Raw genomic sequence first — 12,882 nt, forward strand, 5'->3', positions numbered from 1 at the left:
AGCATGTGACTCTTGATCTTGGGGTTGTGAGTTCAAGGCCCATGTTGGGTGTAGAGATTACTTAAAAACAAAATCTTTTTAAAAAGTTGATCTGAGGGGTGCCTGGCTGGCTCAGTTAGAGAAGTATGTGACTCTTGGTTTCGGGGTCAGTGAGTTTGAGCCTTGTATTGGGTGTAGAGATTACTTAAATAAACAAACAAAACTTAAAAAAATTAAAAAGTTGATCTGATCTGATCATTTGATCTGATCATTGTTAATATAATTGATCTGATCATTGTTATTAGTAAATAAGTTCTTCTCTTGCTGTAGCTGGCACTATTCTGCTTGTCACAAGGGCTCAGTAGCTCTGAATCACCTCTGACATTCCTCACTACCATTTTTTTTTGTCTTTTGTAACCTTGTCTGAGTAAATTAATTTTAGGTTTCTTTCATAATTTGCAATAGTTTTTCATAATTTACTTTAGAACTTGTCAGTCTTGGCTCTGATTTCATACTCTTGTGCAATCCCCTCTTATGTGTGGACTGAATTCAGTCACTTGCTTCTAATGAATAGAGTACAGCAAAAGTGATGTCACTTCCAAGATTAGGCTATAAAAGACTGACTTCTATCTTGCTGCTCACTCTTTTGCCTTGATTGCTCACTCTGATGAAGTAAGTTGCCATGTTGGAGAGGTCCACATGGCAAGGACCTGAGGATGACCTCCAGCCAACAGCCAGTAGGGAACTGAAGCCCTCATTCCAATAGCTCATGGTTCTGGCCAGCAATCATGTGAGCGAGCTTGGAAGCAGATCCTTCCCCACTTGAACCTCAAGATGAGACAACAGCTCCCAGCTGACACATGGACTGTCACCTTGTGAGAGACCCTGAAGCAGAAGATTTAGCTAAGACATGCCTGGTTCCCAACACACACAAACTGTGTTGTTTTAAGCCACTAAATTTTGGGGTAATATGTTAGGGAGTAAGAGATTACTAACACAGTGCTGAACTGATAGTCTTCTTTATTGAATAAGAGGTATGTTAACAACTCTTTCAAACTTGGGAGCATTTGAGTTTCTCAAAGAAGTCCAGAATGGCAGGATCACTCTTAAGCCAGCTGGTTTGCATATATAGATATGTTTACTTGCTTAAAAAATACTGTGGGAATTTAAAATCAACTTTCCTTATATAGAAAAAAAGTCACAGGTGGTAGGACCAAGCATATGTGACCTGTGTAGGATAAGCTAGAATCAGTTTATATGTAATAGTTACCTAAGGACATGTCTCTACCTGGAGAAAAATATAGATTAATCCAAGTAATTATGTGATGTCATATTGCAAGAGAAGTAAATTTAATGGTGTTTTCATGAATTCAATTGCTTTTCCTCACTGTGTTTGATTGCATTGTTTTGCATGTGTAAACAGTCCAAGGGAAACTTCATGGGCACCTTTTGCTGGGTTGCTGTCATTTGTAGGGTCTTGTACTGGGGAACATAAACTGATTGTACACATCTTTGGTTACTTAAAATTCCACCTAGTCACAAAGGTTTTGCTCAAGGTAAAGTCAACATAGAGATAGGATAAAAAAAAAAAAAAAAGAGGTGTCGTTGTGAAAAGTACATAAGATCTGGAGAACGATGATACCAGAACAAAGATGGAACCAGGTAGTACATGGTCATCTGGTCTGCAGATGGATCTAGCCTAAGATAAACTTATGTCTTTATTGGCATTTTAATGCTTGGGGAAGCATGTCTAATACTAGAAAATGATTCAGAACATTTTTGAGTGGTGGGAATAGAACAGAACATAGGAAAGGACAATCAATAAGGAAAAAGACACTCATCTCTGTAGGAGTTTCTAAATGCGTTAATAAATGCTTGTTTACAATTAGCCAGTGGTAACTATGGGGATAAGTGAGGGTTGTCTTCTCTAAGGGTATCTACCAGGCCAATCTTCTCTGAGCACTTAACTCCAGTGTTTTAGCTTTTGGGACCTGACCTAGTTTACTGTCACTCTGATTCCCAGGATTACCTTTACCTTGATCACCTTCCCCTTCCTTTAAATTAAATTTCCTTTCCCCAGATTTCCTCCATTTCAATTTGGTTCCCTGTGTGTTCCAAGGGTCCAGCAGTACTTCCAGCACATGTACACATTAAGAGAATCCTTTTAGAGGCAAAGTCCTAGTCTTTGTAATCTAATCCAACCGTGAGTTCTTAGCAATGAATCGTAGGTGTGGAAGAGATCATTTTTTTTTAAATATTTTATTTATTTTTTGACAGAGAGAGAGACAGCAAGAGAGGGAACACAAGCAGGGGGAGTGGGAGAGGGAGAAGCAGGCTTCCCGCGGAGCAGGGAGCCCGAGGCGGGGCTCGATCCCAGGACCCTGGGATCATGACCTGAGCCGAAGGCAGACACTTAAAGACTGAGCCACCCAGGTGCCCCTAGAGTTCACCATTTTTCATGTTCTCCTTTTCTTTCTGGGAATAGAGCTGGATTACATTCTCCAGATTCCCTTGCAGTGAATTGGGATTATATGACCAAGGGCTGGTCAATGGAATATGATCAGAAGTGGAACATACCACTCTCAGGACTGGCCAGTAATGACCCTTCCCCTCTCCCCATAATTCTTCACATTTTTAAAGAAGATTGATTTATTTATTTGAGAGAGAGAGAGAGAAAGCGTGTGTGCATGTGCACCCGTGAGTTGGGGGGTGGGCAGAGGGAGAAGGAAAGGGGAAGCAGACTCCCTGCTGAGCATGGAGCCCCACCCGGGGCTCAATCCCATGACCTTGAGATCACAACCCCAGTTGTGACACCCAATCAACTGAGCCACCCAGGTGTCCCCTGCCCCCATGATTCTTAATCCTCTCTCCCTTTCTCCATTTGCTGGATGAATGGAGAGACTCTAAGGACCTTGAGAAATGTGGAGCCCAAGGTGGAAGAAGCCTATCTCTCTAAATGATGCATGGAACAGCTCTTTCTAAAGAGCAGCGTTGGCCTGTGCCATGAGCAGGAAATAAATTTTTACTCCAGTTATTAAGTACTTTGGTTTTGGGTGTTTTTGTCACAGCATTTGATCTACTCTGATTAACAGACGAGTGCCAGTTTCTGTGGCTTGAGCTTTATCAGGAAGAGAGACACAGTCTAGTAAAATCAATAGATCCCAGCAAAACATCAGTTGGATTGTTAGGTAAGCCTTCTCCCAGTATCCTTCTCATCCCTTTCATTACAAAGACTAGCAAATTCCCAGATTCAATGATTAAGCCTTCATGCTTTTTATGACCTTTCATGCTTTCTTTACCTTTTAATGGATTGAGTGGAAAGTGTTAAAAAGTTGTGGAGTCCCTATGTGCAGAAACAATAAGGAATTTGGGCCTGACTCATCTGTGATTGGGATAATCCTACTATACAATGAGGAGTCAGTTTCTTCACCAGGGGAGTGCTTAGCATCTCTATTTGCTTAAGCCTTGCACAGATCCAGGTGAGCTGTCCACAGCCTTTACCCAACACTGTTATTTCTTGATGAATGCTCCCACTCACAGCGTTACCTCCTTCTGTCTAGGAGGAAACCATGGCTTTGAAGTGATCTGAGGATCCTCTCCAAATCATGGATTTGCATTGCTTAAGGGACCACAAATGGAGTTCTGCTTTCCTGACTTTCCTTGTAAATGTCAACTAGTGGTATTTACTCCATGAGTGCGCTACTTCATGGCTACATTGAGCTCACTGTTGCACAAACGTGGCCTATTCTTACACCAGTCTCTCCATTTGTAATACTGATTTCTTTTCCTGGGTTGTGTTTCTCTGTCTCTTCCCCTTGAAAAGGTCTACTCACTGTAAAATGCCTTTTGAACTCTCAGGTAAAGTGCCTACAATATTTCCACAGCACTTTGCTCATATCTTCATTAGAGCATTTTGGAGTGTGGCTCTAGGAAAGTGACTATATTTAATCTTTTTGCAGCAGTCTGAATCCTAGCGCTGTCAAGCACATACTGTGTGTTCTGTAAAATATTTGCCGAATAACTAAAAGTGAGTAATGGAAGTGATGAATGAGCTTCACCTTAAAGCAGTGTCACCTAGAGGTCCTTAGCACATACTATACTACAGAACCAACTCCTTTGAGGACTCCATGATGTCCATAGATGCCCCTTTGTTTTTGGCATTAAAGTGATGTCTTCCCATTTTGAGAAAGTGAAGTTTAATGTCTATATTTACCTTTGGGAGCTATCTCATTCTTACAGAATTTAAATCCTTTCTGAATGCCCTAGTCGTTTCTTTAGTCTCCTCATGGCTGCCTTCATTTCCTGATTCCTCAGGGTATAAATCATTGGATTGAGCAAAGGGGAAATGACAGTGAAGGTGACAGAAATGGCTTTATCTGTGGGGAGGGCAGTGAATGGCCGGGCATAGACATAGATACAGGGCACAAAGTGCAGGGTCACCACAGTGATATGGGAGGTGCAGGTGGAGATGGCTTTCCTCCTGCCCTCCCCGGCATGAGACCTCAGCATCGCCAGGATGACTGTATAAGATATGAGGAGAAAGAAGAAAATAAACCAACTGACCAATCCATTATTGGAAATCATCAGGAGCTCCAGGGTGAAGGTGTCAGTGCAGGCAAGTTTGAGGACCTGCGGGACATCACAGTAGAAAGTGTCAAGAACATTTGGTCCACAGAAGGGGAGGGGCAGCAACAGGGAAACCTGCACGATAGAGTGGACAAAGCCCCCCACCCAGGAAGCCAGCACCAGGCTAGTACATCGTCCCTTACTCATGATAGTCATATAGTGAAGGGGTCTTGAGATAGCTACATAGCGATCAAAGGCCATCACAGAGAGAGAAAAAACATCTGCTCCTCCAAGAAGGTGGAAGAAGAACATTTGAGTGACACAGCCATTGAAGGAGATGGTTTTTCTCTTTGATAGCAGATCCACCAGGACCTTGGGAGCAGTGATGGAAGAAAAGCAGATGTCCAAGATAGAGAGATTGCGGAGCAGGAAGTACATGGGGGTATGAAGGTGAGCCTCACAGGTCACAGTGACCATGATGAGGAGGTTTCCCAGCAGAGTTGTCATATACACTATAAACAAGAAGACAAACAAGACCCAACTTAGCTCTTGAGACTGGCTAACACCCAGGAAAATAAATTCTTTCACTCTGGTATAATTTCCCTGATCCATTGGGTCACAGATCCTTTTCAAGTATATGTTTGGAAGAAATAACAAAGCAGTTAAAGAATGTGTCATAAAATCTTCTGTTGTCTTTTCTGTCTCTTGACTCTTGGTGTTTGCCTTGGGAGGAAGCTCTTTTTCTATGCATGTGCTGTGCCTGCAATTTGGCATGCCACCAGTAGGTGGAAGATTATCCGGGCTTTTGACTCAGTCATCCAAGCAGATAGGTTCTATCACTGTGGTCACTGAAATACAGGTGACAGGTCTGTGAAGTTATTCAATTGTACTTTTACTATGCAATCTGACACTTAAAATAATAAATAATAAGCATAAATTCAACTACATGAAGAATTTTGTTCACAAACTACATCATCACAAGAATTAAAAGATAACCCACAAATGGGTTGAGGTATTTACAATATGTATATCTGAAAAAATATTCATGTCTTGAATATATAAAAAAGTCTACAAATCAGGAACAAAAAAGATGACAACTGGATCAGAAAATGGCAAAGATATGAACCAAAACTGCACAAACGAGAATATCCAAATGCCAGTTCAACTTTGTTAGTTATCAGGGAAATGCAAATTAAAATGACAGGAAGAGACTAGTACATACACACCAACATGGCCAAATTGAAAATGATGAGAAATACCAAGTGATGGTGAAGATGTGGAACAACTGGAATGCTCATACACTGCAAAAGGGCGTGTGAAATTGGCAGAGCCTCTTTACTGTCAGGTTATATCTGCTCATGCTGTATATGTATCACATAGGATGGAGATACATGCATAAGGACATCCATTCCACTCCTAGGAAATCTGTACACATGTCACATGCACCACAAGACATATCCTACAATGTTCATAGCAGTGCTATTTGTAATTGCTTCAAATTGGAGAAAGACACAAATGCCCATCAACAGTAGGAAAGATAAATAGTGTTAAATCCACCCAATACATCAGTGGGAATGATCTACACTATGTTTAATAGTATAAATGAACCTCGTTGTGTTTATAACATGGAGCCAGATAATCCAGGCACAAAGGAGCGCACACTCTCTTATTTTGTTCATAAAAAGGACAAAAAGATACAAAACTAGAGGAAACACGAAGGAGGTTTCTGAGGTGCTGATGATGTTCTGTTTCTTGATCAGGGTGATTGTTACAAAGGCGTATCAGCGTGTGTGAAAATTCATCAAGCCATACACTCATGGACATTTTCTGTATGTATGTATATTATACTTCCATAAAATGTAAAACATAATGAACATGTGGTGATTGTAACATTTTAATCTCATGCCTAAAGAATGAATTTCATTGAGGGGCGCCTGGGTAACTCAGTCGTTAAGCGTCTGCCTTCAGCTCGGGTCATGATCCCAGGGTCCTGGGATCGAGCCCCGCATCGGGCTCCCTGCTCAGCGGGAAGCCTGCTTCTCCCTCTCCCACTCCCCCTGCTTGTGTTCCCTCTCTCGCTGTCTCTCTCTCTGTCAAATAAATAAATAAAATCTTTTAAAAAAATGAATTTCATTGAAAGTGACACTAGTGGACTACTCACTTTCCTAATGGTTACTTGTAGAGTTTTGTCGTTGTAGCCTTTACCGGCTACAACCTGAGGGTTGCCTTCTTATTTTTCTCCCACTTAGGGACTTTAGGTCCTCCCAAATCCGAGTATTATGCAGGCTGCCCTGTAGTTCTTTCTCTGATTCTAGTTTTAATTTCTGCATTTCTTTTTCTTTTTGCTCTTCTAATCTTAGGGGGAAAAAAATCCTTAACTGACCACGGTTCCCCACGTAGTACTCTCCTTTTTGCTCCCACAGAATCATAAGAGCTCCCTCCCCGTTTCATTATCATTTGTTCCGATTCAGCTCAGTCTCCCTGTCTTGGGGGTTTAGTAACGATATGGAGTGACAAGAATAAATGTTCAGAATAATGACTGCAGGAGACTTCAGGTCTCCAGGATGCCAGAATTAAGAATTCCCCTTACTATACGCACCATGGCTAGAAGGTAAAGAAATCATTTCAGAAGGAGTCTGATCAGTCTGGACTGCAGAAACATATTTTAATGCATGACAGCAATCCACTCTAGAATCTTTCTTTTGGATACTGGAATGATAAGTTAATAGGTTTCAAATCTTTTGCTCTGGACACCACTGCAATAAACCTACGAGCTTTCTGTGCCCCTGTCCTCTCCCTCCCTCCCTTCTTTCTCTCTCCTGTTTTTCTTTACCACATCCATTTTCTTTATTTTCTTCCTTACATACTATTTCCATGACTGTATTAGGATTCTCCTAATCTATACATATATACATATAATATGTACAGTTGGTTAAGCGTCTGCCTTTGGCTCAGGTCATGATCCTAGGGTCCTGGGATCGAGTCCCACACCAGGCTCCCTGCTCAGCGGGGAGTCTGCTTCTCCCTCTCCCCTCTGCCTTTTGCTCCCCTGGCTTGTGCTCTCTCTCTCCTTCTCTGTAAAATAAATAAAATCTTTAAAAAATTAAAAAAATATATAATATGTACATATAATGCACCTATATGTGCCTACATATATATACATAAAAGGAGAATTATTATGAGGAATTGGCTCACACTATTATGGAGGCTGAGAAGTCCCACGACCTGCTGTCTGTAAACTGCAGACCCAGGAAAGCTATTGGTATGATTCAGTCCTAGTCTGATGGCCTGAAAACCAGGGAAGCATTGGTATAAATGATGAGATGAGATGTTCTGACTCAGGCAGTGAGGCAGGAGAAAGGGGGTGAATTTCTCCTTTCTCCACCTTTTGTCAAACTATTCAGGTCCCCAAAGATTGGAGGACATAGACCTTAAATGGGAAGGGCAATTCATCTGCTCTACCAAGTCCACTGATTGAAAAACTAATCTCATCTGGAAACACTCTCACAGATACACCCAGAAATAATGTTTAATCTGGGCACCCTGTGGCCAGTCAAGCTGACATATAAAATTAACCATTATGATGACAGTCAGGTGATTTTTTTTTGAAAGAGAGAGAGTGCACACACCAGTGATGGGGGAGGGGCAGAGGGAGAGGAAGAAGGAGAATCTTAAGCAGGCTCCATGACCAGTGGGGAGCCTGACTTGGGGCTCGATCTCATGACTCTGAGATCATGACCTGAGCCGAAATCAAGAGTCAGATGCTTAATCGACTGAGTCACCCAGGCACCCCTGAGATGATCTTTTTGAGGGAAAGCTGACTCAAATATCTGTCCTTTCTTTAAGAAGTTTACAGTGAGGGCACCTGGGTGGCTCAGTTGGTTAAGCGACTGCCTTCGGCTCAGGCCATGATCCTGGAGTCCCGGGATCGAGTCCCGCATCGGGCTCCCTGCGCAGCGGGGAGTCTGCTTCTCCCTCTGACCCTCTCCCCTCTCATGCTCTCTCTCTATCTCATTCTCTCTCTCTCAAATAAATAAATAAATAAAATCTTAAAAAAAAAAGTTTACAGTGAAAACAGTAAGAGTATTGTAGCTTGTGCAATCAGTGGAAAGAAAAGTGAGGAGGTACAAAATCATGGGGGATGTACATAAAAACCAGTCCCATTTGGACACACAATGTTTGTAAACCCTGTCTATGAGCCCAGATGAACAGTATTGCCCCACACGTGCATTTGGGATACACATGGGTGGATCATCTGGAACACTTATGCAATTTCGGTTTTACCACTTCTTAGCTGGTATGACCTTTGGCAAGTTACTTACTAACAGTACCAAACTCATGATAAATACATAAGATTCATAGGGCATGGGTTAGAGTTATTTCTTAGCCTGCACCATTATAATTTATCTGCAACACGACGATAATAAGACCTACCTCATACGCAGGATCCTTCTAAGGAGGAGGTGAGATTATATGTCTGTTTTGGAAGCAGCTGAGGAAGCTGATTCTGCCAGCCGGCTACTCTGTGTCACAAGCCTCAGGTGAGAGCTTCTTCCTTACACAAGCCAGGTCCATCTGTGCGGGCTTGTCTGAGAGTGGCTCATCTTGCTATTGGTTCAAAGCCTTCTTCCCAACATTTTGGGGTAAATTTAAAATGCAATCTCTCCTTTAGTAATATTTTTCTTTTTTGCTTAGGGATTTGAGCTAAGACTATGTTCAAAAAAATTCAGAATATTGTATTACATATCTGCTTAAAAACACCAATACATTTATTTTTGTATGCAGTTGTAAATATAGGTATTCATATAAAAACCAACCCTCAGTTGGAAAGGTAGTCATCTGGGTATCAGGCTCTGTGGGCAGGGAAGGGTGGTGGTGGGGGTGGTGGGGGTACATGCAACCTTCAAGATGTCAGCATTATGGAAATGTGAACAGAATAATGGAGCTCTACTCCGCTTATTTTTTGCTTGCGTTTTTAAATAAAGATTTTATTTATTTATTTGACAGAGAGTGAGTACAAGCAGGGAGAGAGGAAGAGGCAGAGGGAGAGGGAGAAGCAGGCTTCCCGCTGAACAGGGAGCCCGATGCAGGATTCTATCCGAGGACCCTGGGATCATGACCTGAGCCGAAGGCAGATGCTTAACCGACTGAGCCACCCAGGCACCCCTATTTTTTGCTTGCTTTCAGTGAACATTTATAGAGTGATTCTTAGGTGCTATACCAACTGCTTCATTTTATCTCTTCCCAAACCTATTGTACCCACGTGAAATAGATATTATCTTGATTTCGCAAATGAGGACACCCGAGGCACAGAAAGATTAAGTAACTTGCTCAATGTCTCGCAACTGGTAGAGCCATGTCTCAAACTAAGATCCATCTTATTGCAGACTGACACTCTTAACTACTGCAACTATACTTCTTCCCAGTGGTGATCAGCCCTTCCCAGAAAATGCTGCAAAGAAAAAAAATAATCTTTCCAAATCAGGTGAAAGTAGTATGTGGGTGTTAGGAGACTACACCTCTCCTTTGAGAGGATATCAGAGTGACTGGGAGGAAAAAAAGCAGAGTTTGGAAGAGCAGACTTTGCAGTCTTCAGAGGTACCTTCATCAAGAGCCTGCATCAACGGCATGCAGAGCTCCTGTGCAAGGTGCAGAAATGAGATCTGAGTAGCATCACCTTAAATATAAACTCCTCTTGGAAATAATGGATCTGGTGGGTTCCAATGGGTGCTGTCTTTTTACAAAGAGTGGGAAGGATACTTTGAGAGTATTAGATTATGCATATTGCATTGAAACACATGCATAATACAGAGTGGGGGGGATGGACAAAGAAATACAATCTTACGTGTCTTTGCAAGGTCAAGATACAGAGCACAAGAATTTCTTAGGAATCCACTCAAAGGAGACCATCCTTAGGAAACAAGCTTATCAAACATGTTGGACAGAGCCTGCAGCCAGAGGGTTACCCTCATACCCCAGCTTCCCACTAAGCAAATGCCGCCCCATTCTCTACATGGGGTTAAATCATGTCACAATTTTCTTTTTCCTAATATTGAAAAACCTCTACTCTTAATTGAATCCCTAAAAGTTTCAGGAGCATGATTCATATTCATTAGCACATGAGGGCATAGATAAGCTAGCTATCAAAACATTTTACTCAAAGCCCCCAAACTTCCATTCCCAGCCAAGAAACATACTGAATTCAGGAATTGTTGTTTTGGTGCTGTTTTTCTGCGGCAGTCACCCTCCTGAGAACTGGGATATTAGCACCTTTTCAACTACCTTCAACACTTTGAACCTCAACATCCTGCCAAGTAGAATATATCACGTCCCTGAAGCCAACTCATCTTCTTCTTGTATTCTGTAAGCCCCACTTCCCCTTTTCCTAAGACTGAAGAAACACCACTTTTATTTGCTTCATTAGAATTTTGGTTTCAACAGGAACATCCTATACACTTGTAGTGTTTCTGAAAAATCAACACTGACAGCTTTTCAGTTTCAGAAGTTCATGCATACCAACACTAACTAACTTCAGTCTCCAAGTGGGAAATTGATCCTCTTATGATGCTCCAACTGCACCTTAGAAGAAGTAGGTTCTGGGGAATTTCTATGTTTAATGGAAAGCCTACCTCAAGGTTAGTGATTTTGTTATTTTCTTCCTTCAGATGGGAAAAGGCAGCCTCAGGGAATCACATCCTACTGACTCTTCATCTTTGCCTTACAGTTTCTCAGCCCCTTCGATTAGTCCCTCAGCCACAAGCCCAATATAGGAATGAGCAAAGGGAATATTGTTGGTTAAGAACAAGAAAGCTAAGTGGCCAATTCAGTGGAGTTCCTGTGGGAGTCATTAAAATGTCACCAAGCCCTTCCCCTCCCTCCCCCTCATCTCTTCTCTGCCCCCATCTCACACATAATGCAGAGGTCCCAGTGCACATTCAGGACATACCCATTTCTCTGGAAGAAGCATATGAGACAGTGCATTATCCTCTTTGGCTCAAGAAGACAGCATTGTGTTCAGTCACACCAAGGACTGTGCAGTCTTCCTCCTGACAAAAATCAGCTTGCTTGCGGTCAGCTGGGAAATGAAACTTAAGTAAAAGAGTACCAATGGAAAAATTAAAGCCCTGTGGCTACTGTTAGGGCAGCTCTCAGAGACTGGACAGTGTAGATTTATCTGTGCAGTTTCTGTTTAATACAATATGTACATTGTCCCTATACAATTACTTTATTTTTTATTTTATTTTATTTTATTTAATTTTTTATTGTTATGTTAATCACCATATATTACATCATTAGTTTTTGGTGCAGTGTTCCATGATTCATTGTTTGTTCATAACACCCAGTGCTCCATGCAGAACGTGCCCTTTTTATTTTATTTTTTAAAAGCGGTTTTATTTTTAAGTAATCTCTACACCCAACGTGGGGCTCAAACTCACAAGGCCAAGATCAAGAGTCACATGCTCTATTAACTGAGCCAGCCAGGCACAACCCCCCCCACCCCCCACCATGCAATTACTTTAATCTACTACATGTCTGAGATCCATAGATCACTTAAACCCTAGGGAGGTAGCACAGTGACAGCTCTTGATATTCATCAGTTTAATTACTTCAGCATTATTTTATGTTATTTGGTTTGTGGTACCAGAGACGTTTATCACTAACTGTTTGATTCAGGGAACAATGCAAGAAAGGGTAATTTGAAAGTTATATGTATGCCCAGAGTCTGTTAAATTTTCTATGGTCTTAGCAGCAGAACTTAAAAAATAATAAAAATTGGAAATGGAAAAAATGCAGTTGAAGTTGTGATTTGATGTCATCCAGATAAATGATGTATGTTTGTGTAATCAGATGCTATTGCTTCCCCCTTCCTCTGAATTATTGATCAGGTTATGTTGTACATTTTGAATGGTTTGAAGAGGTGTCAGGAGCAATGGTGTGGCAGAGATTTCTGGGTTCTTGCCCTTTGGGATTATGCTTCTGCAATACAATGATTCAGACCCCCTATATCTTTGGTGCTATCCAATTCTGACATAGCGATAACAATCTGATTTAAGTGAGTGACCAGAGATAAGAAGGAAAGGAAAGGACACATTTGCAGGAAATGAACTATTAAAGTGGCTTGTGGTATGCATCTTTTATAGGTAATTTCATAAAGAAAAGCCTAAGGACTGTTGAGAGCAAAGCTACCTGAGTAATGTAGCAGGACTCTATGAATGGTGACTTGACAAATATGAATTATTCTTAGAATTTTCATGATAGAGGAGGTAGGCTAATATTGTAAAAAGTTAGAATTGATTGATCAAAGTGACAGGAAATTGCAAACAATTGAGCCAGTTA

The 12,882-nt window shown here is 41.4% G+C and overlaps 2 protein-coding genes across 2 annotated transcripts in view; one reads left to right on the forward strand and one right to left on the reverse strand.

The window, feature by feature from the left end:
- Positions 1 to 12,882, forward strand: part of LOC112829289 (olfactory receptor 5AN6-like) — a 176,941-nt gene that overhangs the window by 22,261 nt on the left and 141,798 nt on the right. The gene's annotated exons all lie outside the window — the stretch shown is intronic.
- Positions 4,222 to 5,157, reverse strand: LOC112829560 (olfactory receptor 4D9). Its single transcript, XM_025879231.1, has one exon. It carries the CDS (start codon positions 5,155 to 5,157, stop codon positions 4,222 to 4,224), a length of 936 nt encoding a protein of 311 aa, XP_025735016.1.

The sequence above is a fragment of the Callorhinus ursinus genome, unplaced genomic scaffold, assembly GCF_003265705.2.
Source record: "Callorhinus ursinus isolate GAN/ISIS: 27379988/994484 unplaced genomic scaffold, GSC_fseal_2.0 scaffold21, whole genome shotgun sequence".
In the NCBI taxonomy this organism is placed as follows: domain Eukaryota; kingdom Metazoa; phylum Chordata; class Mammalia; order Carnivora; family Otariidae; genus Callorhinus; species Callorhinus ursinus.

What these genes read in the sequence shown, in the direction of transcription:
- LOC112829560 (XM_025879231.1), bottom strand. Translation starts at nt 5,157, where the DNA reads ATGGATCAGGGAAATTATACCAGAGTGAAAGAATTTATTTTCCTGGGT.